General features: G+C 62.6%; 3 protein-coding genes across 8 annotated transcripts; 1 reads left to right on the top strand and 2 right to left on the bottom strand.

The window, feature by feature from the left end:
- Positions 1–9: 9 nt before the first annotated feature.
- Positions 10–7,266, bottom strand: Ssbp4 (single stranded DNA binding protein 4). Of its 3 annotated transcripts, none has more exons than XM_003465096.5 (17): positions 7,042–7,266; positions 3,911–3,983; positions 3,777–3,838; positions 3,610–3,694; positions 2,475–2,564; positions 2,012–2,071; positions 1,866–1,935; positions 1,710–1,780; positions 1,554–1,621; positions 1,267–1,312; positions 1,118–1,153; positions 985–1,039; positions 829–899; positions 670–748; positions 556–584; positions 371–478; positions 10–243 (listed from the first exon to the last, which is right to left on the bottom strand). In XM_003465096.5, exons 1-17 carry the CDS (start codon positions 7,098–7,100, stop codon positions 214–216), a joined length of 1,092 nt encoding a protein of 363 aa, XP_003465144.1. In that variant the 5' UTR covers positions 7,101–7,266; the 3' UTR covers positions 10–213. The 3 variants fall into 3 exon arrangements, with proteins under 3 accessions (XP_003465144.1, XP_063084071.1, XP_005001664.1); XM_063228001.1 differs by lacking the exon at positions 7,042–7,266 and adding an exon at positions 4,663–6,417 and having other exon boundaries at positions 10–268; positions 309–478; XM_005001607.4 differs by lacking the exon at positions 7,042–7,266 and adding an exon at positions 4,663–6,412.
- Positions 7,267–8,488: 1,222 nt separating this feature from the next.
- Lrrc25 (leucine rich repeat containing 25) lies at positions 8,489–18,819 on the top strand. 4 transcript variants are annotated; one of them, XM_063228002.1, is made up of 5 exons: positions 8,950–10,108; positions 11,308–11,609; positions 14,074–14,161; positions 14,693–15,504; positions 17,212–18,819. In XM_063228002.1, the coding sequence occupies exons 2-5, from the start codon at positions 11,557–11,559 to the stop codon at positions 17,336–17,338; spliced, it is 1,080 nt and encodes a 359-aa protein (XP_063084072.1). In that variant the 5' UTR covers positions 8,950–10,108; positions 11,308–11,556; the 3' UTR covers positions 17,339–18,819. The 4 variants fall into 4 exon arrangements, with proteins under 4 accessions (XP_063084073.1, XP_063084074.1, XP_063084072.1 ...); XM_063228003.1 differs by lacking the exons at positions 8,950–10,108; positions 11,308–11,609 and adding an exon at positions 8,489–8,627 and having other exon boundaries at positions 14,074–14,150; XM_063228004.1 differs by lacking the exons at positions 8,950–10,108; positions 11,308–11,609 and adding an exon at positions 8,489–8,627.
- Gdf15 (growth differentiation factor 15) lies at positions 18,759–21,100 on the bottom strand. The gene is made up of 2 exons (XM_003465190.3): positions 20,777–21,100; positions 18,759–19,720 (listed from the first exon to the last, which is right to left on the bottom strand). The coding sequence occupies exons 1-2, from the start codon at positions 21,042–21,044 to the stop codon at positions 19,083–19,085; spliced, it is 906 nt and encodes a 301-aa protein (XP_003465238.1). The 5' UTR covers positions 21,045–21,100; the 3' UTR covers positions 18,759–19,082.
- Positions 21,101–21,634: the final 534 nt, after the last annotated feature.

Raw genomic sequence — 21,634 nt, 5'->3', positions numbered from 1 at the left:
GAGACCAGATACCAAAAACCAAAACGAGTTGTTTATTGAAGGGCCCAGGGTGATTGTGGGGGCAGGGAAAGAACATCTCTGAGGTCCTTGTAATTTATAAAATGAGAAAGTCCTTTGTGCCAGGCTCCCAGCTGTCCCCACTCCGTGGGCCAGATGTCCAGGTGCCAGAGCTGTGACCCGGGCCAGCAGGCCAAGGCTGCTGCCCAGCCCGCATCATACACTCATGGTCATCCCTGGGGAGTACTGCGGAGAGAGGTGCTTGGGCAGGCTCAGCTCTGTCCTCAGCTGGGCACCCCCCAGGGGTGGAGACAGCAGGAGGGAGGAGGACCACGAGAGCGGGAGGGGGTTGGGACTCGACGCAGTCGCTTACGCTTTCGCCTGGGAAGGGGTGCAGGAAGGTCCCAGCAGCTGCCATCTCACCATCGTCCCGAGGGGTCCCTGGGGCAGTGCTCAGGCCGGCCACGGTGCCAGGGGAGCTCTGTGGGCGGCCGCCGTGAACACTTATGGCACCCCAAGCCCCACCCAGCACCCAAGAACCTGGGGCACAGTCCTTACCTTCGGCAACCCGTCCATGTCGCCTGAGCCTGTGGGACAGACACTGTGGCTCAATGCGTGCCCGCGTGCCCACCGTGCCCTCATGCCCTGCGGCCACCAGGGGACGCCACTCACCCAGGGATCCGTTCACCGGGTGAGGCTCCATCGTGCTCACGGTGGCCATGGGGCCCTCAGCACCAGGCCCCAGCGGGAACTAGGGGTACAGGATGGGTGGGTGACACTGTGTCCCCACCGTGGGCCAGGGTCCCACACCTCGCCCGTGCCCCTACTCACATTAGCCCTGCCAGTGCTCGGCCCAAGGGGGTTCATAAGGGTGAACATTCCCTCGCTGGACGTGGTAGAGTCTGGAGAACAGTGCCGTCAGCAGGTGCAGGGTAATGTAGGGCGCAAGCTCCCAGCACCTGCCCGCCCACTCACCACAGGCCCTACCTCCAGGACTGGGCATGATAGGTGTCCCAGGGGGCCCACCACCTCCTGGGGGGCCCTGTGGGTGGAGAAGAGAGGGATGAGTGACCAGCCAGCTCCCTGCATCCCTGCCCAGCACCTCCACCACACCACTCACCGTGTAGCTAACTGGGGACGAGGAGGAGTAGGGGATCTGGGGACAGGGATGGCTGTTAGTGGATGGCCAGGGGACGCTGGCCCATTACCTAGCCCTGCCACCCACTCACCCCCACCCCACCCGATCCCACCCGCCTCATCCAAGCTCACCGAGTTGCCACTGGGGCTGGCCCAAGGGCCTCGAACTCCTGGAGCCCTGGAAGGCAAGGGCACAGCTGGAACAGGGGCAGGGCAGGGTGAGGGTGACGTGCACAGCTCCCCATACCCCAGGTCGGCCAAGGCAGGGCTGAGCTGGCTGGGGCAGATTCCAGCAGGCCCAAGTTCCCCCCCATCACTCCCGTGTCCTAGCTGCCCTAATCTACTGCCCTCAGAACTCAGGTGCCCCAGCCAGAGGCCAGGGGCTGGGGGCACAGGCTGCGGCCCACTCCAGGCCTTACATGTTCATGGTGGTAAGTCCCGGGCCAGCCAAGGTGTTGGGTGGGGGCCGCAGGCCACCTCCATAACCCTGTGGAGGTGAATGCCACAAGATGGGGCCCATGGCTGGGGTGGTTCACGAGACCGCCCATCCACCTTGCCCCCACTGGTGTCCTTACCTGGGGCCCCACAGCGGCCATACCACGGGGCGGCGGCACCCTTTGCATTGGGCCACTCATGCTGGAATGCCCTGGGGGGCAGAGGGAGGGGCTCAGTGGCTGCGCCCCAAGAAGCACATGGTCAGGGGACCCTGATGGGGCGGGCACCCTACTCACCCTGCATGCGTGCAGAGGGGTCCATGGTCCCCGGGAGCAGGGGCTGGGAGCCCGGAAGCCCCACAGGAGGCTGTGAGAGGGGCCAGCACTGAGTTTGGGGCACCCCAACCCCAGCCCAGCTCCTGCCCCTGCCCCTCACTTCTCACCTGAGTTGGCATCCTCAGGGTGGGCCGGGGGCCCCCTGGGAACCGCGGGGACATGAAAGGCTGGAAGAGGGGGGCAGGCATCAGTACCTGCACACACCCTTCAGCCCCCACCCCAAGGTGACCCCGTTCTGTTCTGCCACACTAGGATCTCTACCTGGATGCCCCCCACTGGCACAAGCAGCTGGGTGGTGGGTACACTGTCCCGTCCCTGCAGTGTAGGCATGTTAAGGGGGGGCGGGCAGGGTTGGTGCTAGGCTGTGCCTGGAAGACACAGGGCCGGGCAGGCGGGAGCTCACTGGAAGCCCTTTCCTGTGGCTCAAGAGAGCCCCTAATGGGAAGGCCACAGAGGCAGGAGGAGGCCACCTTACCCCCACAGCCCCGGCAAGCCCAAGCATCACCCCGACTCTGGCCCCAGCTGAATGAGCCCAGCCCTCATGCCCAGGCCCCCCAAGCCTGGTCATACCTGGAAAAAGCCAGGTGCCATGGGGCCTGCGGCCATTGCATCACCAGGGGTCATGGTCCCCATCACTGGACTGGGGGTAGCAGCAGCACTCTGCAAAGGTGGGGGGCACAGTGAGGCCAGGGCTACAGGCTTCCTGCCTGCTGTTTCCCAGGGCCTCTGCTGCAGGTGGCCTCAGTGCGGCGCGCTGCCTGCCAGTCAGGCCTCTGACCCCGCATCACCTAGTCAGAATAGGGGACCATGACCCAGCTGGCGAAGGCCTGTGCCAACCGGTGTCACTTGCCGGGCCCCTGCAGCCCTCCCCAGCCCCGTGTCCTGGCTTGTTGGTGGGCCCCAAACCCCAAAACAAAGCCCCACTTCGTCAAATGAAGAAACCGGGGTGCTAAACACAGGCTGCGCAGGAAACACAAAGGCAGGGGCAGGCAGATGCCAGCTCTGTTGCTGGGTACCCAGGCCCAATGCGCCTGCCTGTGGGACCTGCAGGGATGAGCCCCGCTGGCCGAACCCATGGCAGGGCAGGAGGCCCCGTTTTCCATACACAGTGGGTAGCCAGTCGCTTCTCTGTTGGGAGGCCGGGCTCTCGGTAGGCCTCGGGTACCGGGGAGGGGGTGGGGGTGGACTGGAACCCGTAGCCCTCTGACCCTAGGTTCAGAGCAGTTAATCTGGCCTGGCGGCCCGCGCCACTCCCTCCACGTCAATCATCCCCGAGCAGCGCCAGGGCCCGGCCCCGTTGTCATGACTACGGGCTGGGCGCCTCAGCGTTTCCTGGAGACGCCAAGGTCCGCCTGGGAGCCTCGAGCCTGGGAGGGGCGGACAGAGCCCCTGCTACGAAGCGGGCCGAAGGGGCCTCCCGGCGCGGGGACGCGCAGCTCGCTCCCGAGACCCGGGCGCCCCCGCCTCCACCCCACCACGGCGTCCGCGCTTCCCCTGTCCCAGACGCCCTGCGCTACCATAGCAACCCCGGAACTGTCGCATGCGCAAGAACGCGGGGGCGCCCAGGAGGCCGCCAGACCCGAGGCGCAGGGGCGGAAGGGGCCAGGGAGGCGCAGAATGGGGGCGCGGGCGGTGGTGCGTCTGCGCACCCCGCGCACACTCCAGGGCCGGGAGCCCCCAGGGGGTGTTGGGACCCGGCACTCACGTGGTCCTGGAAGGCCTTGGCCTCGCCTGTGTGCTCACAGGCTTCCCTGCGGTCCGGCGCGGCGCAGTACAAGTCCCAGAACACGCTGCGGGGTGGGGGTGGGGGGCAGAGAGTCCGGTTGCTCCGCCTCGCGCCTTGTCCCCCGCCCCCCAGCGGCCCGCACGCACCACCACCAGGAGTGCAGGAAGCCCGGGGGCTCCCCGAGCGTGATGTTCTTCTCCCACCGGATCTGCGGGGAGAGGGCACAGTGAGGCCCTGCCCGTCCCCGCCGTTCCGCCCGCCCTCGGCCAGGGACCCTTACCTCAGACAGGAAGGTCTGGGCGGACTTCTGGGCGCCCACGTGCAGCAGGTATTCGTACACATACAATGCCAGCCTGCGGGGCGGGGTGGCGGGTCAGGGTCCCCAGCGGTGGGGCCAGCCCAGCCTTGCCTGCTCCTCAAGCCCACTGTGGTCTTGGTGCTGTAATGACTTTTTTCAGCCTGGCCAGCTCCTACACATCCATCAACACTCAACTTCTGTGCCCCTTTTTGCCCAGTTTGACACTCCCTGTGGACCAATCCTGATCCTGTCTTACAAACATTATACCCGAGTGGCCTCAACCTGTGAGGGAGGCCTGCTCAGGGCACAACACTGGACTTCCCTTCCCTATGGTCCGTAAACCACAGCCTCGTCTTTGCAGTCACCGTGTGAACCACAGGGATTCCAGGAACAGAGCACAGAACTGGAGCAGGGTCACCCGTGGCCACAGGACCCCTCCTCCATATCCCTGTTCGCCCCTACTCCTCCACAACCCAGAGAACAAAGGCTCGGCCTCCCTGCCCAGTCAGTGCAGCCCAGTGCCGCCCTGAGCCCCAGCAGCCGCCTTCCTGCCAGGGGCAGAAGGCTGCCCAGCCCACCTGAGCTGCACCGCCCGCCCCCAGGGGGCTCCAGGCTGCAGAGGCTCAGCTGCCTGCTCCCCACTCGGCAGCTTGACCCCTAACCCACTCCCCACACCCCCAAGTCCACTGAGCCCTCGCCTTTCCAGTGGTGGCACAAGATGTGGGGACACCCACCTCAGCTCTGCCCCTGCCCTGGGCCTGTCCCTCCAGGACATTCCCAGCCACGGGCTCAGTTCCATCGCAGCTGGAGGGGTAGAGGCCACGGGTAGTGGGGAAGCCAGGGGTTCCCAGCTTAGCCTGCACCTTTCGCCAGGAGGCAGGAAGCAAGCCTATGGCCTCGGGAGAACAGCAGCTGTTCGCAGGCACAGTACCCCGGGCGGCCCCAACAGAGCTGACCCTAGCTCACCACCCATGGCTCTGACAGTGCGCTGTCCCAGCTCCCCGGGCTTTTCTGCACAGGCACCCCCACGTGCTGCTGCAGAACGGATCACTCTGCTCACCCTTGTAGCCACCTAACCCCTCCCTGGCTCTCCCAGGGCCGGAACTATCCTGTAGGCCCCAGCCTTCCTGTGCCAAGCCCGGGAGCCACTCTGCCAGTGGAATCCCCAGCCCTTGCCCTGTCATCCCAGGGGCCCTGTAGCCCCGACCCCAACTCCCCCCAGCCCAGGGGGTTCCTTTCTCAGACTCCAACCCGCTGGGCACCTCCAAATCAAGCCCAGTGACACTGGCTGGGATGCAGACCTCAGGCAAGGGGGTGGTGCGACCCCCTCCACTGCTCAGTTGCCCACTCAGACCCCAGCCTCCTCCTCCCTCCACTGGGCTCTGCAGTCACCTCAAGGACCCACCAGGTGCCAGAGAGCCTGGGGGAACAGGGGACTAACAGGGAGCTGCAAGGCCTCTCCATGTCTGCAGTCTCCAAGCAAGGAGGATGCCAGGGCACAGGCAAGGATTGGGCTACATAACCCTCTTCACCCCACTTCCCAGAAGAGGAAACCGAGGCCCGGAGACAGGAAGCGGCTCGGCCAGCAGCTGGTATTTCCTGCGTCAGGGGCCTCAGTACAAGAGCCTGGCCTGTGTCTCTCCTGGCCCCAGCAGCTTAGAAGCAGGCTGCCAACACCTCGCAGGGGGAGACTGGGCCAGGATCACCAACAAACAGGCTGCCCCCCAACTCCAAGTTGCTCGCTCTCCCAGCCCTGGCGGGACATGGCCATCCTCCATCCTCTGACCTCTCTACCTACCCAAAGCCACAGCTGCAGGGACCCACATGTGGCATCTCTGTGTGTGCTGTGCCCTGCTTCCTGGTGCATCCCTCACCATCTGGGTCTTTTGGGATGTGTGACCAGGGCTGACCAACTACAGGGACAGTGGCCTTGGCCTCCCTCATGCCACACATGTGCCCTCCTCCAAGCTGCACCCCAGGCAGCCTAGCAGAGATCTGGGGAAACACAGAACAACTCCGGCTCCCAGCTCATGATTGGTTGCCTCCAGACTCAGGAGCTGACATGGACAGGGAGGGGACATGCTGGTAGGAGTGGGGTGACCAGGCCAGACACCCCCAGATTGGCACCAGCTCTGGGGCCTATTTCAAAACATTCTTTTTTTAAACATTTTTTTGTTTTTTTCCTTTTTACCGGTACCAGGGATCGAACTCACGACTGCCTGCTTGCAAGGCAGGTGCTTATGCTGTTGAGCTAAATCCCCAGCCCCTTCAAAACATTCTTGAGCTGTAGAGCACTGGAGAACGGAACCCAACTTCGTGACCCTATAGAGGGGGACAGCCGCTTCTCCCCAGAGCATGGGTAGAGGGGACAGTGGGACTCCAGTGTCACCTGTCTTTCCACAGACCTCTGCCTGCTGACCCAGCGGCCTCTGGGCTATAGGGGCCACGTCCACATGGCAGGGCACCCCACAGTGGCTCCAACTGTAAGACCCTGCGAATCAGTCCGTCCCGTCGTCGCCGCCCCCCCCCCCCCCCCCCCCCCGCTTCCTGCACGCTGGCAGCACCCGGGGCATTCTCGATGTGGTCAGTCAGGGCTCTAGGCACCTCCAGCTGCTCCCCACATCTCCCTCCTTGGAAGGAAAGCAGGTCAGGCAGGGGCGCTCCTTGGACCACAGCCATGAAGCAAGGATACAGCAGTGCAGTACTTAAGGTGCACAGCCTGATTTTGGGGGATACTCAGCTGTGTCCCCACCCTGAACCCCGGGGAAAAAAAACACTTCCTCCTTCCACAAGGTCTTGGGACCCACCATCCGCCACCCAGAGCCCAAAACAAGAGAGGGCCCGGCCAGCATCAAGGGGGTCATAACGGCGCCCCAAGACTGCAAACCGCGAAGCCTCCCCGGGGGGCGCTCGTGGACACCACACCGATGCTGGGATCGGGGACAGAAGTGGCACAGGCGCTCCCGGGGTCCCGGTGCCATGGCAGGGATTTCCGGACGGCCAGGGTCGCCGCCCGAGAAACTTCCGTGAAGGCCAAGAAGCGACGCCGCCCGCCTCCCCCGTTCCCCCCCGGAAGGAGACTCCCCGCGCGCCCCCAGCCCGCGCCCACTCACTTCTCGCGTGCCTGGCCATCGGAGGGCACAGCCGAGCCCTTGCCCCCCTTGGCGTACATGCTGCTCCGCGCCGTGCCGCCGCCCACACCTGTCAGGGGCCGCCGGGGGCCGGGCTCGCCCCGGCCATCGCCACCTCGCGCCCCGACCTTACCGCCCCACGCCCCAGCCGGGCGCCACGGGCATCGTGTGCGCGGGCAACTGCTCCACGCGGCGGCGGCAGCCCCGGCCCGCGCGCTGCTCGCTCCCCGCCCTCCCTCGGCGCGGGCTGTTCCGGGAAGCGCGCGACCCTCCGCCCGCCGCGCGAACCCCAGCCTCCCCGCCGCCCGCTGGCGCCGCTCTTAAAGGGGCGATGGCGGGCCCGCGGGTGGGGCCTCCACTGGGTGCCCGGGCCGGGCGCGCACGCGCAATGCCCACTGCGGGGGGCAAGGGCGGGGCTAAGCCGGGATGCCACAGAAACAGCCGTCCGAGTCACTGTTAGCCCGGGACTGAGGCACACTGTCGCAGCCAAGCTCCTACATACAGAACTCGAAAAATCCAGGCACTCACACTGGTGTCACCCCGCAGGGCCGCCCCCACTCGGCGCTGTGAGAACTCGCACGCATTGCTGCGTCACAGCTCAGTGACCTCGAGCAGAACAGTCAGAACCCCTCGCGTCCAGCCATGAGCCAGAGGCTGCAGCGGTGGTGGGGGCCCCTGGCACCCCAGGCCGAGGTTGCAGCCCCGGGAGTCCACACCCGCCGGGGTTTCCCTGAGTCCTACAAAGCTATAAACCGGGACTCCCACCTTTAAAGGTCCTCTCGCGGGAACTAGGGGCGCCCGGTTACTCCTGTTGGGCCCAGGAGACGGGGACAGGGCCCCGCGGAGCCGGATTCCTGGAGTGGGGCACGGGTGGGGGGGCGCTGGATGTGAGCAGTGCCACCAGCGCGCTAGCGAGCATGTTGCAAACACGCGGTTCCTGTGTAAAAGCGCTTGTGCGTCGTTGGGGGCGGGGTGGCTGGTCCCCATGTGAGCGGTCACTGTCCCCCGAGCCACTGCACCTGGCCCAGCCGCAGATGTGTGTCCACGGGTTCGTTGTGGGCACGAACGAGCAAGAGAGTGAGAGCGCCTCACGGGGTGCACGGCCAACACCAGGACCGCCCGCGCAGCGTCGCTCCCGCAGTCCCCGGAGCCCTGGGCCGCCCCCATCCGCGCGACGCCCCCCACTCCCCGCCAGGCGGGCGGGAAGCCGGGGCCGCAGGGCGCGGGCGGCGAAGCGGAAGGGAGAGGCAGGGCCGGCCGGGCGCCGCCTCTCGGGGCCGCTGGGGGGCGCAGCCTCCCGCTTCCTGTCCGCCCGCCCCTCCCCCGCTTCCTCTCGGGGGGCCTAGGGCCAGGGGCCGCCGCCTCCCAGGCGCGCCTCTGCCGCCCCTTCCAGCGCCCGCTCCCCGCAGGGACAGCGGACAGCGGGCGCCCGCCCCCACCCCTCACTCCCAAGTTCCCGGGGCTCGCGGATCCCGTCCTCGGCGCGTCCCAAGCGGATTCCCAGCGAGTCCCCAGCTCTGTCCTTAGGACCACGCGCGTCTCCCGCACTGCCGGAGCGCCTGCCGCGCGTGAGGCTCCGGGGACCGGGTTGGGTCTGCTGGGGAGGCGGCCGCGCTGGGCGGGGGGAGGGTGGGCAGACAACAGCGAGGGCGGTGGGGTCCCCGAGGAGGCGCCCGCGGCCCCGCTGCTCGGACGGTGGAGGCTCTGCGGGCTGGAGCGGCGGCGCGGTTGTCATGGCAACTGGGAAGGCTTTTCCCCAACGCCGCCTGCGTGTCGCGTCCCCCTCGGGGCCCCACGTGGTGTACCAGAGTGGAGCTCCGCTCACGTCCAATCCGGGTGCACGGGGGTGGGGGACGCCCACTCGAAGCAGGGGGTGGGGGAATGTTTTCAGTGGGGGGTGGATCTGGAAGTAGAAGCAGTGAGAGCAGTCGTGGCTCCCCCAAAGGCCCTGGGGCAGGCACAGGTGAAGGCGTGGAGGACCCTGGAGGTGTCAGGTGTGCAGGCCGGCAGAGCTGGTGTTCCTCAACGCCCCAAAGCACGGTACTGCGACAGATTGGAACGCCTCAGAAAGGAGAGCTGTCATCCCAGCCTTCGGGAGGCTGATGCAGGAAGATCGCAGTCAATTCCAGCCTGGGTGACAGTGAGACCCTGCCTCAGAAAGAGCGAAATTGCTCTCTCCTGTCTCTCTTGTTTTCCTTTTTTTTTTTTTTTTTTTTTTTTTTTGGTACCAGGGATCAGGCACTTAGGCCACTGAACTAAGTCTTTGGCCCTCCTGTCTCTCTTAAAATTGTCACAGGAAAAATAATTCCTTTTCTCCAAATCGGGTCATAAAAACTGGAGCCCTGCACCCTGAAAACAAGCTAGGGCACCTCCAAAGATGAGATGAGGTTTTGCTCTGTGGTGAGCTCTGACCTCAAGCACTCGAGGCCCTGGAGCCCAGCCTCAGCAAAGCCCAAAAGGCCTGCTTTTGCTGCGGGCTGACTGGAAGATGGACTCTCAGGGAGGGTCCCGCCAGGCCCAGGGGTCCTGCCTAGAAGCCGGGCGTGGACGCGCACGCTTGTCATCCCAGCGCTTGCGTGGCTGAGGCAAGAGGATAGCAGGTTCAAGCTCAGCCTGGGCAACTCACCCAGACCTGTCTGTGCCCAGCCCTCCACCCCCTTGGCAGAGATTCCTGGGGTCGCCTGGAGCTGGCAGCCTACGGTCCATCCGTGGGACCTGCCTCTCTCTCGCTGGCCTCCGCCACCTCCCTCCTCGTGTCTCCTTCTTTGGCCCCCTCCTGCAGCGTTTCCGCAGCTGGCTTTGTCACAGCGGATTGTCACTGTGCCAGCCTTCATCCAGGTCCGCCCCAGGACGCCACAGGGCTTGGCCAGCCGGAAGATCGGCCCCTCTGGGGAGGTGCAGGCAGGCACCCCTCCTCCTGACTCCGGGGGTCCTGGGGAACCTGCGAAGGGGGCTGCTGGTCTCTGCTGTCCCAGCCCAGCTGTGTGTGGGCGGTAGCCGCAGCCAGGAGCCGAGCCCCGCTGTCCTCTTGGAAGCTGTAATCACCAGGGTAATTCTCTAAAAGCAGCACGAGAATGAAAACCCAAGCCCGGGGGCGGGGGCAGCGGGAGGGCACCCCGCACCCCAGATCTGGCGCACCCCAGATCTGGCCGCGCCAGAGGTCGCGTGCCTAGCCAGGGACTCCGCACTGGGGAGGAGCCTCGGAGAGGTGGGGCCAGGACGCTACCCACACCTGCGTGTCCGCCCGCGCTGCCGTGGCCCGTGACTCAAGTCGCGCACTCAGCCCTTGGCCCACGCACCCATCTAGAGGACCGGCACTGGGAACCTCGCGTCCCCCTCTGGTCACCTAGGGCCCTTCCTGCAGCCTTACAGGGAGGCAGCGTCTGGGACAGGACACCCTTTCTGACCCACGAGCCACACTGCGTCACTGCTACCTCCTCTGGTAGCCGGTGGCCCCTGTGAGAGTCCTTCTGAGGGAGGGAAGGCTTCCCGGGGTGACCTCCAGGAGAGCGGCCTCATTCCAAAACTCAAACCTTTGATCCTCCTGCCTCGGCCTCCTGAGTAGCCAGACCATTCGTTAACTTCGCGGAGTGTTGTTCCCTTCTGTGTCCCTCGCCCCTAAAACACGTCGGGGCCTACAGTAGGCACTCAATAAATGCCCCTCCTACCTGCGCTGGACTGGGGCGTGGCCACGAGGGCACGGGGCGATCTGGACCTGCAGTTCCACGTGTGGCCACGGGGGGACGGCAGAGACACAAAGTTCCAGTTCCGGGTCCCAGCACGTCCCTCCAGTTCGCCCTAGAAGTCACCCTGACACCCCGAGCCCTTGAGTCTGCTGTTTCAGGCAGACATCTGTGAGCCAGGTATGGTGGGGCATGGCGGAGGCGGAGGCTGAGGCTGAGGCTGAGGCTGAGGCAGGAGGATCGCCCAGAGTTTGAGGCCAACCTGGGCTCCACAGACTAGCTCAAGAAAAAAAATAGGGGCAGGGATTTAGCTCAGCGGCATAAGCACCTGCCTTGCAAGCAGGCGGTCGTGAGTTCGATCCCTGGTACCAATAAAAACGAAAAAGACCAAAATAAATAAATAAAAGGATTATTTCATTCATCTAAAACCAAATCCTCTTGCAAACCTCTATCATCTTATCTTTCAGGGTTTTTTTCCTTTTTCTATTCTGCTACTGAAGATTGAATTTAAGGACTCTGCCCCAAGCTCCTTTCTTGCACTTTTTTATTTTTTATCTTGAGACAGGATCTCATTAAGTCACCAAGTTGCCTGGTCCAGACTGGAAATTTCAGTCCTCCTGCTTCGGCCTCCTGAGTGGTGTTTAATCTAGAGAAGTCCTCTTTGGCTGACTTCAAAACTGCAAACCACCCCATTCTACCCTCTTGGTCCCCTCCAATCAGCTCTTCCTCCATAACAGTTATTTCGATCCCCGGCACCCCCCACCCAAAAAAAAAGTTCTCAAACAGTTATTTCCGAACTCCTGAGTCCTTCAGCATGAGATTCTACTCACACCTCGTGCCTCAGCCATCGGCGTGCCTGGATCACAGGTGTGTGCCACCACGCCCTGCATCAAACACATTTTTTTTTTTTGTCTTTTTGACACAAGGTCTCCTTACACACTCCGTGCTAGCCTTGAATTCACTATGTAGCCCAGGCTGGCTGCAGACTCATGGCGACCCTCCTGCTTCAGCCTTCCAAGTGCTGGAGCTACAGATGTGTACCACCACACCGTGCCACCTCGTAGTCTTAACCAAAAGTAAAGACCAGCAAATAAAGCTACATCCTGTCACCCTGGTAGACACAGTGGAGGACTGTGGCTGTCATTGGCTCCGCCCCTTCCCCAGGCAGCCTCAATGTCTCAGAATAAAACAGGAAAAACGGCTGAAGTTGGGGCTCAGGGTGGCCCAGCTGCGCCCTGGGTTGATAGGCAGTGCAGTCACTGGCTGTGACCCATCCATCCACCTTTGCTGGCCCCAAGAGTTCAAGGGCGTCCAGGAGGCCTTCGGGGGAGGCAAAGCATGCTCATGGGGTGCCCAGGTGGGAGCAGCGGTCCTCGAGAGAGATGTGGTTGGGCTGCCCCCCAGGGAGCCCTGCGGCCTGAGAAGGGGCAGCTCTGACCTCAGCTGAGACCTCACCTGCTCAGCCACCCGTGGCTGCCCCAAACCACAACCTGTTCCTGTGCCTGCCCTCCGGGGCCCTTGGTGGCTTCTAACATTTTGTTCTCACCAATTTAAACACAGTTCTAGCCGGGTATGGTGGTGCACACCTGTCATCTCAGCTCTCAGGAAGCTGAGGCAGGAGGATCTCTGTGAGTTCCAGGGCACCCTGGGCCACAGGCTGAGAATCTGTGTCAAAAACCAAAGAAACAAAACATCAGGACTGTAGTCTCCTAAGCTGTGACCGTCACATTCTGCTGTGGGATGTGGCTCAACAGCAAGGCTTGGGGCCCCCCCAGCACCTCTCGTCCCTCCAAATATCCTGCACCTGCATCATTGCTACCATCCACAGCATGGACACACAGCCTCCCGGGGCTCTGAGTCCTGGCCCTGTGTCCCCGTTCCCTCCACAGAGGTAGAGGTCAGGCCCAGAGCAGGTCGGGTGCTGGCCAGGCTCACACAGCACAGGGGCCAAGTGGAGTGGCATGGCTGGTTGACTGAATGCCTGTCAGTCTGACCCTGCTCCAGCTGAGCCTAACCTGAGGCCAGGGCTTTGGGTGTGGGACGACTGTGGCTCACAGGAAGGGATCATGCACTCTAAAGGAGAGAGGCTGGGAACCCCAGGAAGATCCCCATCTGCCTCTGCTCTGCCTCGGTATCTTTCTGGGGAGACCTCTGTCTTTTTGCCAGGGTGTCATCTGGGTCTCTCAGGCTCCCAGGGTCACAGGGCCCCTGCCTGTGACTCAGCTGTGGCCCAGGCTCAAGCTGGATTGCAAAGCCTGCCACGGGGGGGCGGGGGGGACATGCTTGTCATCCCGTGCTCTTGAGGCCGAGGCAGGAGGATGACAAATTCAAGCCCAACTTGCATAAGTTTTTTTGCTTGTTTTCATGTTTTACAATGAGGTTTTGGGCTGGGGATGTAGCTCAGCTCAGCTCAGCAGCGCCTGCCTGTGTTCCATTCCCCACGCCAAAAAAATAAAAATAAAACAAGTTTCACTATGGAGCCCGTGCTGGCCTGGAACTCAAAGCAATTTTCTTGCTTCAGCCTCCCAGTATGGGGATGCCAGGCACCCGGAACCTGGAGAGGCGCTCGGCAGAGAGCGCCTGAGCCTCGAGGCAGGAGTTGAGTCCCCCAAGGCCCTGATCCTCCCTCTGGACTTAGGGACTGGAGGTGCAGAGGAGGAAATGGAAGGGGAGATACCACCTCTGGACAGGAGGAGCCTGAGCTTTGCTCTGGTTCCTAGACCTGGGCACTGAGGCTCTGAGTGGCAGAACCCCAAGTCAGGAGCCAGGCTGGATGGGAACCTGGCCTCCTGTCAGCTCTGGGATGGAGCTGAGTCCTTAGCCCACTGGGGGAGCCAGTGCCCATCCCCTCCCCAGCCCACTCTTCCTCTTAACTCCCACCTAGCCACTCCTCCCCTAACCCTGCCACTCTAGCCAGGAGTTGGCAAACTCCTACTCAGATGTTGAAGCCCCAACCCTAATGCTCCTTTCCCTTCCTCCTCCTCATCCTCCAGGAAGTCTTCTGGGGCACTTTTCCTCCCTCTCACACTGTCCTGACTAGGCTGGGGGTGTCTGTGTCTAGCTCTATCTCCTCCTGAGTCTGGGCGCTCCTTGAGCATCTGGCCAGGGCTCAGGCCTTTTTTTGGAGCTCAGCATGGGTCTTTGTTGAATGACTGAGCTCACTAGCAGCAGTGTCAGTCAGTTGATGAGCAAATGAAGGACCTAAGGTCTCAGAGTTTCAGTAAGAGGGAAGTGGACCCTGGGCCACCCCCTTCTTCCCCAGAGATGGGAGGGGGTGGGCCTCTATGTCTTCTTTCTTCCCCTCCGCTCATAACCAGTTCCTCTTCCTCAGGGTGCTGCAAGTGACTGCAGAGCCTGGGGCCTTGAAACCACTACCACTGTGGCCTGCTGCTGCAGCCGGGCGTCAAGGTGAGCTGCAGGTCAGACCTTGGCACGACACTGAGGTGGAGGCATGGACAGGAGAGGGGTGCTGGGGCCAAGACACAGACCTGGGGCTGGGTGGCAGCAGGGCTGGGGCGCCCCGTGTCCCCATCCTGAGGCCAGTGACAGAGCCAGCCAGACCGACAAGTCAGGCTGGGGGCTGCCACCCTCTCAGCAGTGGCCTGAGCTGGTTTGAGCTGGTTTTGAGACCAGGTCTCGATGTGCAGCCCAGGCTGGCCTCAGGCTCCCGGGGACCCTCCTGCTTCAGCCTCCCCAGTGCTGGGTTGACAGGCGTGTGCCATGGCCTGGCCTGGGCTATTAAAAGAGAAATAATAGGGGGCTGGGGATTTAGCTCAGCGGCATAAGCACCTGCCTTGCAAGCAGGTGGTTGTGAGTTCGATCCCCGGTTCTGATGAAAAAGAAAAAAACGACAAAAAAAAAAAAAAAAGAGAGAGAGAGAAAAATAATAAACATGGCTTGGGTGCACACCAAAGGGCTGAGGTTGTCTCTGTGTCGCTGTCTCTGCCTAGGCCACCTGCATGGCGCCCCAGCTAGCCTGGGCACTGCTCCTGTGGCCGCTGCTGCTGCTCCTGCTGCTGCTGCCGAGACTGGGCAGCCCAGAGCTGGCCTGCGATGCCTTCCCTGGAGCCTTTGACTGGAGCCGAGAGTTCAACGACAGCTGCCTGAACCTGAGCGGCCGCGCACTGCGCCTGGACCCAGAGCAGCCCCTACGGGCCAGGCAGCTGCAGCTGTTGGACCTGTCAGGCACCAGCCTTCGGGAGCTGCCGCCCCGCTTCCTGGAACCCCTGCCACGGCTGCAGGTGCTCGAGCTGCGGGGCAACCCGCTTGACCGTGTGGACGAGGCGCTGGCCACGCGCTGTGACTTGGACCTCAGGGCCGACTGCACCTGCGTGCTGGGCCCCTGGTTCCAGGCCCGGAGCAACAACTGCTTGGGCCAGGAGCCCCTGCAGTGCCTGCACCCAGCCTCGGGGGCCTGGCAGAATCTCTCCACTTTCCTGAACTCCGGCTGCCCCACTGGTCCAGGCCCGGCCACCATGGCAGGAGCAGTGGTCGGCGGCATCCTCCTGCTGGCGCTCCTGATGGCCGGGGCCATGCTGGCCTGGAGACGCTGCTGGCGCCCAGCGACTGGCACCCTGGACCCTGGCAAGGCCTCGGGACCTCCGGAGGGCACTGGGCCCGCTCTGGGTGCCCAACCTCGGTACAGCAGTCGCAGCTTGGGCCACAGAGGTCCCACGGTCATGCCACCCCGCACCCCGGCACCCGACTATGAGAACATATTCGTGGGACAGGCGGAGGGCCGGCACCAGTGGCCGGATCACGGGTGAGTGACAGAGACCTCAGAGAGGTCGGCAGCGGTGGTTAAATCGCTGCCGCACCGGCTGGGCTGGGTGATGTGCACCTGTAGCCCTTGCTATTTGGGAGGCTGAGGCAGGAGGATGTCTCCAGCGTAGGAGCTCAAGGGTGGCCACATAGTTTAGCAACACTTTAGCTCAAAAACTAAACAGAAACAGCAGCCGAAAAAATCAAATATGGTGGCGCATAGCCGTCATCCTAGCACTAGGGAGGCTGAAGCACGAGGATTGCTGTGAGTTCAAGGCCAGCCGGAGCTGCATGGTGAGACTGTGTCTCAAAAAGCAAAGCAAACAGGAGACACGACCAGCTCTGCCCCACGCAGGCTTTGTGATTTGGGGTGAGGTACTTCAGTCTCTGGGCCTCAGTCTCCATACAGGGCAGTTACAGCTGCGCTGTGCTCTGTCAGTGCAGGGAAAGCGCACAGTGAGCATTCTGGCTTGGGGCCAGCACTCACCCGTGACCCGCAAACCCAGTTTCTGGGTCTGTGAGGGAAAGGAGGAGGATGGGGCTCTGGGTGGCCTCAGTGGCCAGGGCTGGGGTCTATGTGACCCAGGGCTGTCCCAGAAGCTCAGGGAGGGGGCGCTCCCAGATCCCTGCCATGTACGACGCATGTAGGACCCGAAGGAGGTCTCTGGGTCCCCCCACCCTGCCCCAGCTTGGCTCCTGGCAGGCTGCTTGTATGCGAGGCTTCTAGGACAGGGCCAGGGACAAGGGACAGGTGGGGGTGCCGGGGGAACTGGCTGTGGTGGGGAAGTGGCCAATATGCAAAGTAGATGCAAATCAGGCTGAAAGCGGAAGTGGTCTTGGGTAGGAAGCTGGGAGCCCTGGTGACTCTAGCAGCTGTGGCCTGATATTGGTCTCTGTCACCCTGTCACCAGCACTTCCGGTCCAGCCTCCACATGTGCCTGACCTCCAAAATACCAGTTTAGAATCGAGTATGTCCATCCTGTCCTACGGGTGACAGTTGCAGAAATGATCTGCCCAAGGGTGGTGTGAAGGAGAAGAAAAATCACAGTTCCCAGCCCTGCCCGACCCTGGCTGACCACTTATGCAGGCCGAGTAGTTTATACTAAGATGTGAAAGACAGCCAGGTGTGGCAGCGCATGCCTGTCGACCCTGTACCTGGGAGGCTGAGGCAGAAGGATAGCAGGTCTGAGCTCATCCTCGGCCACTTTGTGATGCACTGAGCCCCTGCCTCAGAATACAGCCGTAGAGAAAGGGGTTTCCTAGGGAGACTTGGTTCCGGGCACTGAGTGCACTGGTGATTGGAAGGCGGGCGTGGCTGCCGTCCTGTCCTGGTTTTAAGGAAGCACAGCTACACCCCTCCCCCTCTGCTCAGTGGTTTCCATGCTGACTCAGCAGCTCTGCATGGACTCAGTGCTCCCTACTTCCCCAGGGGAAACCCGGCCAGGCTGGGGCTCAGTTTCCCCTGTTTTCAAGACAGGGTCTCACTGTGTCATCTAGGCCGGCCTTGAACTCACTGTGTAGCCCCGTCTGGCCTCAAATTCACAGTGATCCTCCTGCCTCAGCCTCCCGAGTGCTGGGATGACAGGTGTGCACCTCTGTATCCAGCTTTTTCAGCCTGTAGACACTGACTGGGTGAATTGGCCACCTAGAGCCTTCTGCGAATCCCCTAATTCCTGACTGCCACACACTGCTGATCTGTTGCCCACAGGCCTCACCTTTCTGAGGACAGCGACTTCTATATGAACTACGGGGGCCCCAGCCTGGATGCACAGCCCCTCTACGGTAACCTGCAGGCCCACGTGCAAGAGGATGAGTATGAGATCTCCCAGGACTGAGTCCGCCAGGCCCTGCTGGAACTCAGACACATCTGTCCCCCAGCCCTGGCCTCAGTTTCTCCGAGCACAGGACAGAGCCAGCCCATCCTGGTCGTCCCAGCATGGCCATCTCAGCTGCCGGAGGGGGAAAGGGGTCGGCAGGGCAGTGTGTACCCCTGTGCCCTCCTCTGGTGGTGCCAGGTGGCACTGAATAAATGCTTGGGATGGCCAAGGCCACCAGGAGAGCCCATCACCTCCAAGGCCAAGGTGTGACGTGGCCTCCAGGCAGCCACCCCAGATATCTCCTCAGACGGGCAGCCTCTCCCAGAGCAGTGTCTCTCCCTCCTGCTTCTCCCTCCACCGCACCTGCCCCAGGACTTTTGTACAAGCTCCCTTCTCCTACCTTCCCCCTTCCTTCCCAGGGACAGAAGCCAGGGCCTCACACCCACTAGGCAAGCACTCATTGCCCAGCTAAAGTCTGGCTCTCCTGTCTCAGCCTCCCAGGTAGCTGGAATCACAGGTGTGTGCCCTCCTGCTCCATGTATTTCAAGAGTTTTTTCAAGGCCATGCCTCAGCTGGCTTCTCTGTCATTTGGTCCCTGTCCAGCTCCTGTCATGCCCCACTCTGGGGAACACAGCTGGCCACAGACAGCCCTGCTCCTGGGACATTCAGCCTGAGTTGCAGGAGAGATGGGACAGAGGTCCTCTGTGGAGATGACCCAAGGCTGCTGTGTAAGAGGGCAATCTACAGCGGGTTTTGAGGGATGCATAGATGGCTGAGATTTAGAGGAAAAGGCACACTGAAAGGGGCAGGCAGTTAAAAGCTACAGGGGCAGGCAGTTAAAAGCCACAGGGCCAGCACAGGACTGAGGACAGCAGGGACCGATGTATCAAGGTGCTGCTGGCTTCAGACTGACTGTGGCACAGAGTTTCATTTAGAGCCTTCTTAGGCCATAGTATTCACAGCACCACCCTCAGGCACAGCACCTGCCCCAGGACCTTTGCACACACTGCCACTTCAACCTGTCACACCTGTGCCTTAGCCGTCCCATGAGTGTCCTTCAGGACCCCCTCACATATCACCTCCAGCCCCTGACCCTCTGTGCTCTTCCAGAAAGAGCCATCAGCTCGTGTGCCCGCTCGGTCCTCCGAGTAGCTGCATACCCCTCAGGATTTCTGCCTCGTGTGTCTAGGTTCACAGTGGGTTCCCTCGCTCGTAGGATGCTCAGCCCCCCTCCCACAGTACATCAGGGGACCCGGGGCCTGCTCTTTGAGTGTGAAAAGACCCGAGGCTGCATTCACACAGAACTAGCCCTCCAGGTTGCCTGGTGTTTAGAAAGGCAACTTGAAAGTGGAGACAGCGGGGTTGAGGCAGAACCAGATCCAGCTGGAGGCGCCCAGAAGTTCAGAGAAGAGAGAGAGACCCCCAGTTCCACGCTGGATTCCCTTTGTGCGTCGTTTTTATTAATAGTTTTAAATAAATACATACCCCATTGAATCAGCCTCGTGGCTCTCAGGTTTAAATAAATACATACCCCATTGAATCAGCCTCGTGGCTCTCAGGCATGTAACCCCAATAAATTAACAATAAATATGAACTTATAAATAGTTATCTGGGAAGGAGGAGGAGTGAGGGGAGGAGCCGAGGCGCTGGGCCACGGCCCTCGGTAGGTGGAGACGTCAGCTACCACACCCACATGCGCAGATGCATAAAGGCATCCAACCAGCATGAGGATCCCCCGTGGTGACCGCTGTAGCCAGCCTGCTCATGCGCAGTGGCAGCCTTTGGCGATGAGGTCGTCGTAGGTGTGTAGCGCGATGCCGCCGTCTGTCTTGTGCATGAGGACGACCAGGTCATAGCTGGAGGGAACGCAGCACGGCGCGGGCACCGAGTCTGGCTTCAGGCCATGCAGCCGCGCTTTGACCTGCGCGTGCGTGTTGGCGGAGCGGTACAGGCTGGGGCACTCGCCCATGCATATGCCCACGTGCAGCTCCCGCGGCGACAGCACCCAGTCGGTCCAACCCAAGTCTTGCAGCGACGCGCGTACCGTGTGCAGGCGGCAGCAGCGCCCTGGCCCCAGCGGGCAGTCGTCCCTGGTGCGCATGCGCGTGCTGCGGCGCCCCCTGGCGGAACGGGTTCGCAGGTGCAGCTCCAGCCGGGGCGGCGCGGAGCTCAGCTCCCGCCACCTGTCAGACGGCGGCCACAGGTGCAGAAGCAGTGCAGGTGCGCGGGGGTCAAGGAGGCGCAACTGGCGCTGCAGAGGCCGCGTCACGTCCCAGGGCTCGCGCGTCTCCGGGGACAGGCGGAGTAGGGCGTGCTGCACGCGGGAGGCCCTGGGGACGCCCGGGGGCAGGGACGCCCTGGGGATGCGCAGGTGCAGGCTGCCGTCGTGTCCGCGCCGCACTGTGGGAGAGAGGGGGGCCGCTGTCACCGTGCCGCTGTGCCTTTACCACCCTCGGGCCGCATCGCACCCCGGGACCTTTGCACACCCGCCCCTGTCCGCCCAGAGCGTCTCCCTCGTCCCGCGTGCTTACTGCAACCCACGCCCCGCGGTCACAAGGCCTTCCCACCGTGTCGCCTCCCAGATGGCCTTCGTGACCCTAGTGAGATCGGCCTGACCCCGGCCTGGTCACCTTAAGCCCGCACACAGATGCTTAATAAATAAGTGAAGCAGCCAGGGGTTTAGCTCACGCACAAGTACCTGCCTGGCAAGCAGGAGATCGTGAGTTCGATCCCCGGAACTAATAAATAAATAGCTGACTGTGTGCGGGACTCAGACCCCGGCTCAGCGTCCTCTGTTAATTAAAAAGTGGGGGAGTGTCCAGGGACAAAGCTCAGTGGCACAGTGTCTGCCAGGCAAGTACAAGGTCGTGAGTTCGATTCCCAACACCAAAAAAAAAAAAAAAAAAAAAAAATTGGGGTTGAGTAGGGTTTGTTTTGTTTGAGACCAGTTCAAGCTACGTCCCCCCGCCTGGCCACAACTCTGGCCTGCAGCGACCCTCCTGCCTCGTCCTCCCCGGAGCGTGGGCGGCGTGCGCGCTGTGGGTGGGGGCGGGCCCGGGGCTCCAGCCCTCAGGACGCCAGGTGTCGCAGAGCCCCGGCCCGCCCCCAGCACCTGTGGCGCGCGCTTGCTTGAGGCACGATTGCGTCAGACGGGGGACCTCTCCGGGCCCGCCCCTGCGCCTCCTCAGCGCGGGGCCGGGGTCCCCGAGTTATCGCAGGGTCCTCGAGGGCCCAGACGCACCCCGACGTCCCAGGGGCACCCTCGGAGGAGCCCGACCCCCCAGCTGCGGCACGAGACGGGTCGGGTCGCAGCATCCCGTGTCCGAGCCGGGTCCCTACACAGAGGGATCCGGGCGCCCCAGGAGGTGCCGCTGCACCCGGCCCCGTGGGGAAACTGAGGCTGAGGGCGTGAGGAGAGGAGGCCTGGGGACCCGCGGGGCCCGAGAGGGTGCCTACCATCCGGGGTGAGAGTGTGGACCACGGGCGCGGGGCTGCGCTCGGCGGGCAGGGCGTCCGCGCTCCGGTTGGCGCGCAGGCGGGCCAGCAGGTCCTCGAAGCGCCTCCGCAGCTCCCGGGCTGGGTGCGCGGCTGGGTCCGGGTCCCGGTCCGGGTCCAGGTCGGGGTCCGGCTCTGCGGGAAGCTTCTCTGCCGGGCCCGAGGCGCCCCCCGGTGGCGGCCGCGATACCGCCGCCAGCAGCAGCAGCGTGAAACCGAGGGCAGGCATGGCTGTGGCCACCGTGCTCCTGCCGCGCTTTTATGGATCCGGACTTCGCCCGCCCCGCCCCGCGGACTTGGCGACTTCGGGCCAGGAGGCGGGACCCGGGGCGCAACCGGGGGCGGAGGGGCCGACATCAGAGGCCACCCAGGGCGGCATCCCTTGGAAGTTGACTTTGTCCCTGAAAACAGGATGGGACCAAATAGGTGGACCCCTGCCCCCCAGGACACTTCTCTGCTCTCTGGTCAGGACCAAAGACTGAGAAGTTGAAAGAGCACAGAAAGTGAGTGGGGGAAAAGGCAAGAACGAACAGGAAGGGACAAGTTTGGGCAAGCCATGGGTAAAGGCCAGGACCAGGTACTTAGTAGATGTTTAATAGGTCAGTGGGCATTGTAGTGACTAAGCCTCCTCTTCAGGAACTCCTACTCATGCTTCAAAACCCTACTCTGAAACTCCTTCTGACATTGCACTTGCAGGTTGAGCAGCGGCTGTCACTTCCCATCCCTTTACCTGGCCCAGAGATCACCTCCCAGCACTAACAATGCCTGCCTGCCTCTTCTTCCCCAAGCCTGGAGGCGCCTTTGGAACAGAATAGAAAG

The sequence above is a fragment of the Cavia porcellus genome, unplaced genomic scaffold (assembly GCF_034190915.1).
Source record: "Cavia porcellus strain 051 isolate PalLab524CR breed Dunkin Hartley unplaced genomic scaffold, mCavPor4.1 scaffold_17, whole genome shotgun sequence".
In the NCBI taxonomy this organism is placed as follows: domain Eukaryota; kingdom Metazoa; phylum Chordata; class Mammalia; order Rodentia; family Caviidae; genus Cavia; species Cavia porcellus.
The sequence above is the reverse complement of the archived record's forward strand: the minus strand, read 5'-3'. Positions and strand labels throughout refer to the sequence as shown.

Coding starts and splice junctions, on each gene's coding strand:
- Ssbp4 (XM_063228001.1), bottom strand. CDS start 4,727: ATGGAACTGAGCCCGTGGCTGGGAATGTCCTGGAGGGACAGGCCCAGG. Junction 2,072..2,474: donor TGGCACCTGGCTTTTTCCAG/GTATGACCAGGC, acceptor CCCCTCTTCCAG/CCTTTCATGTCCCCGCGGTT. Junction 900..984: donor TATCATGCCCAGTCCTGGAG/GTAGGGCCTGTG, acceptor ACTGTTCTCCAG/ACTCTACCACGTCCAGCGAG.
- Lrrc25 (XM_063228002.1), top strand. CDS start 11,557: ATGAGATTCTACTCACACCTCGTGCCTCAGCCATCGGCGTGCCTGGAT. Junction 11,610..14,073: donor TCGGCGTGCCTGGATCACAG/GTGTGTGCCACC, acceptor CCTCTTCCTCAG/GGTGCTGCAAGTGACTGCAG. Junction 14,162..14,692: donor GGCGTCAAGGTGAGCTGCAG/GTCAGACCTTGG, acceptor GTCTCTGCCTAG/GCCACCTGCATGGCGCCCCA.
- Gdf15 (XM_003465190.3), bottom strand. CDS start 21,044: ATGCCTGCCCTCGGTTTCACGCTGCTGCTGCTGGCGGCGGTATCGCGG. Junction 19,721..20,776: donor CCACACTCTCACCCCGGATG/GTAGGCACCCTC, acceptor TCTCTCCCACAG/TGCGGCGCGGACACGACGGC.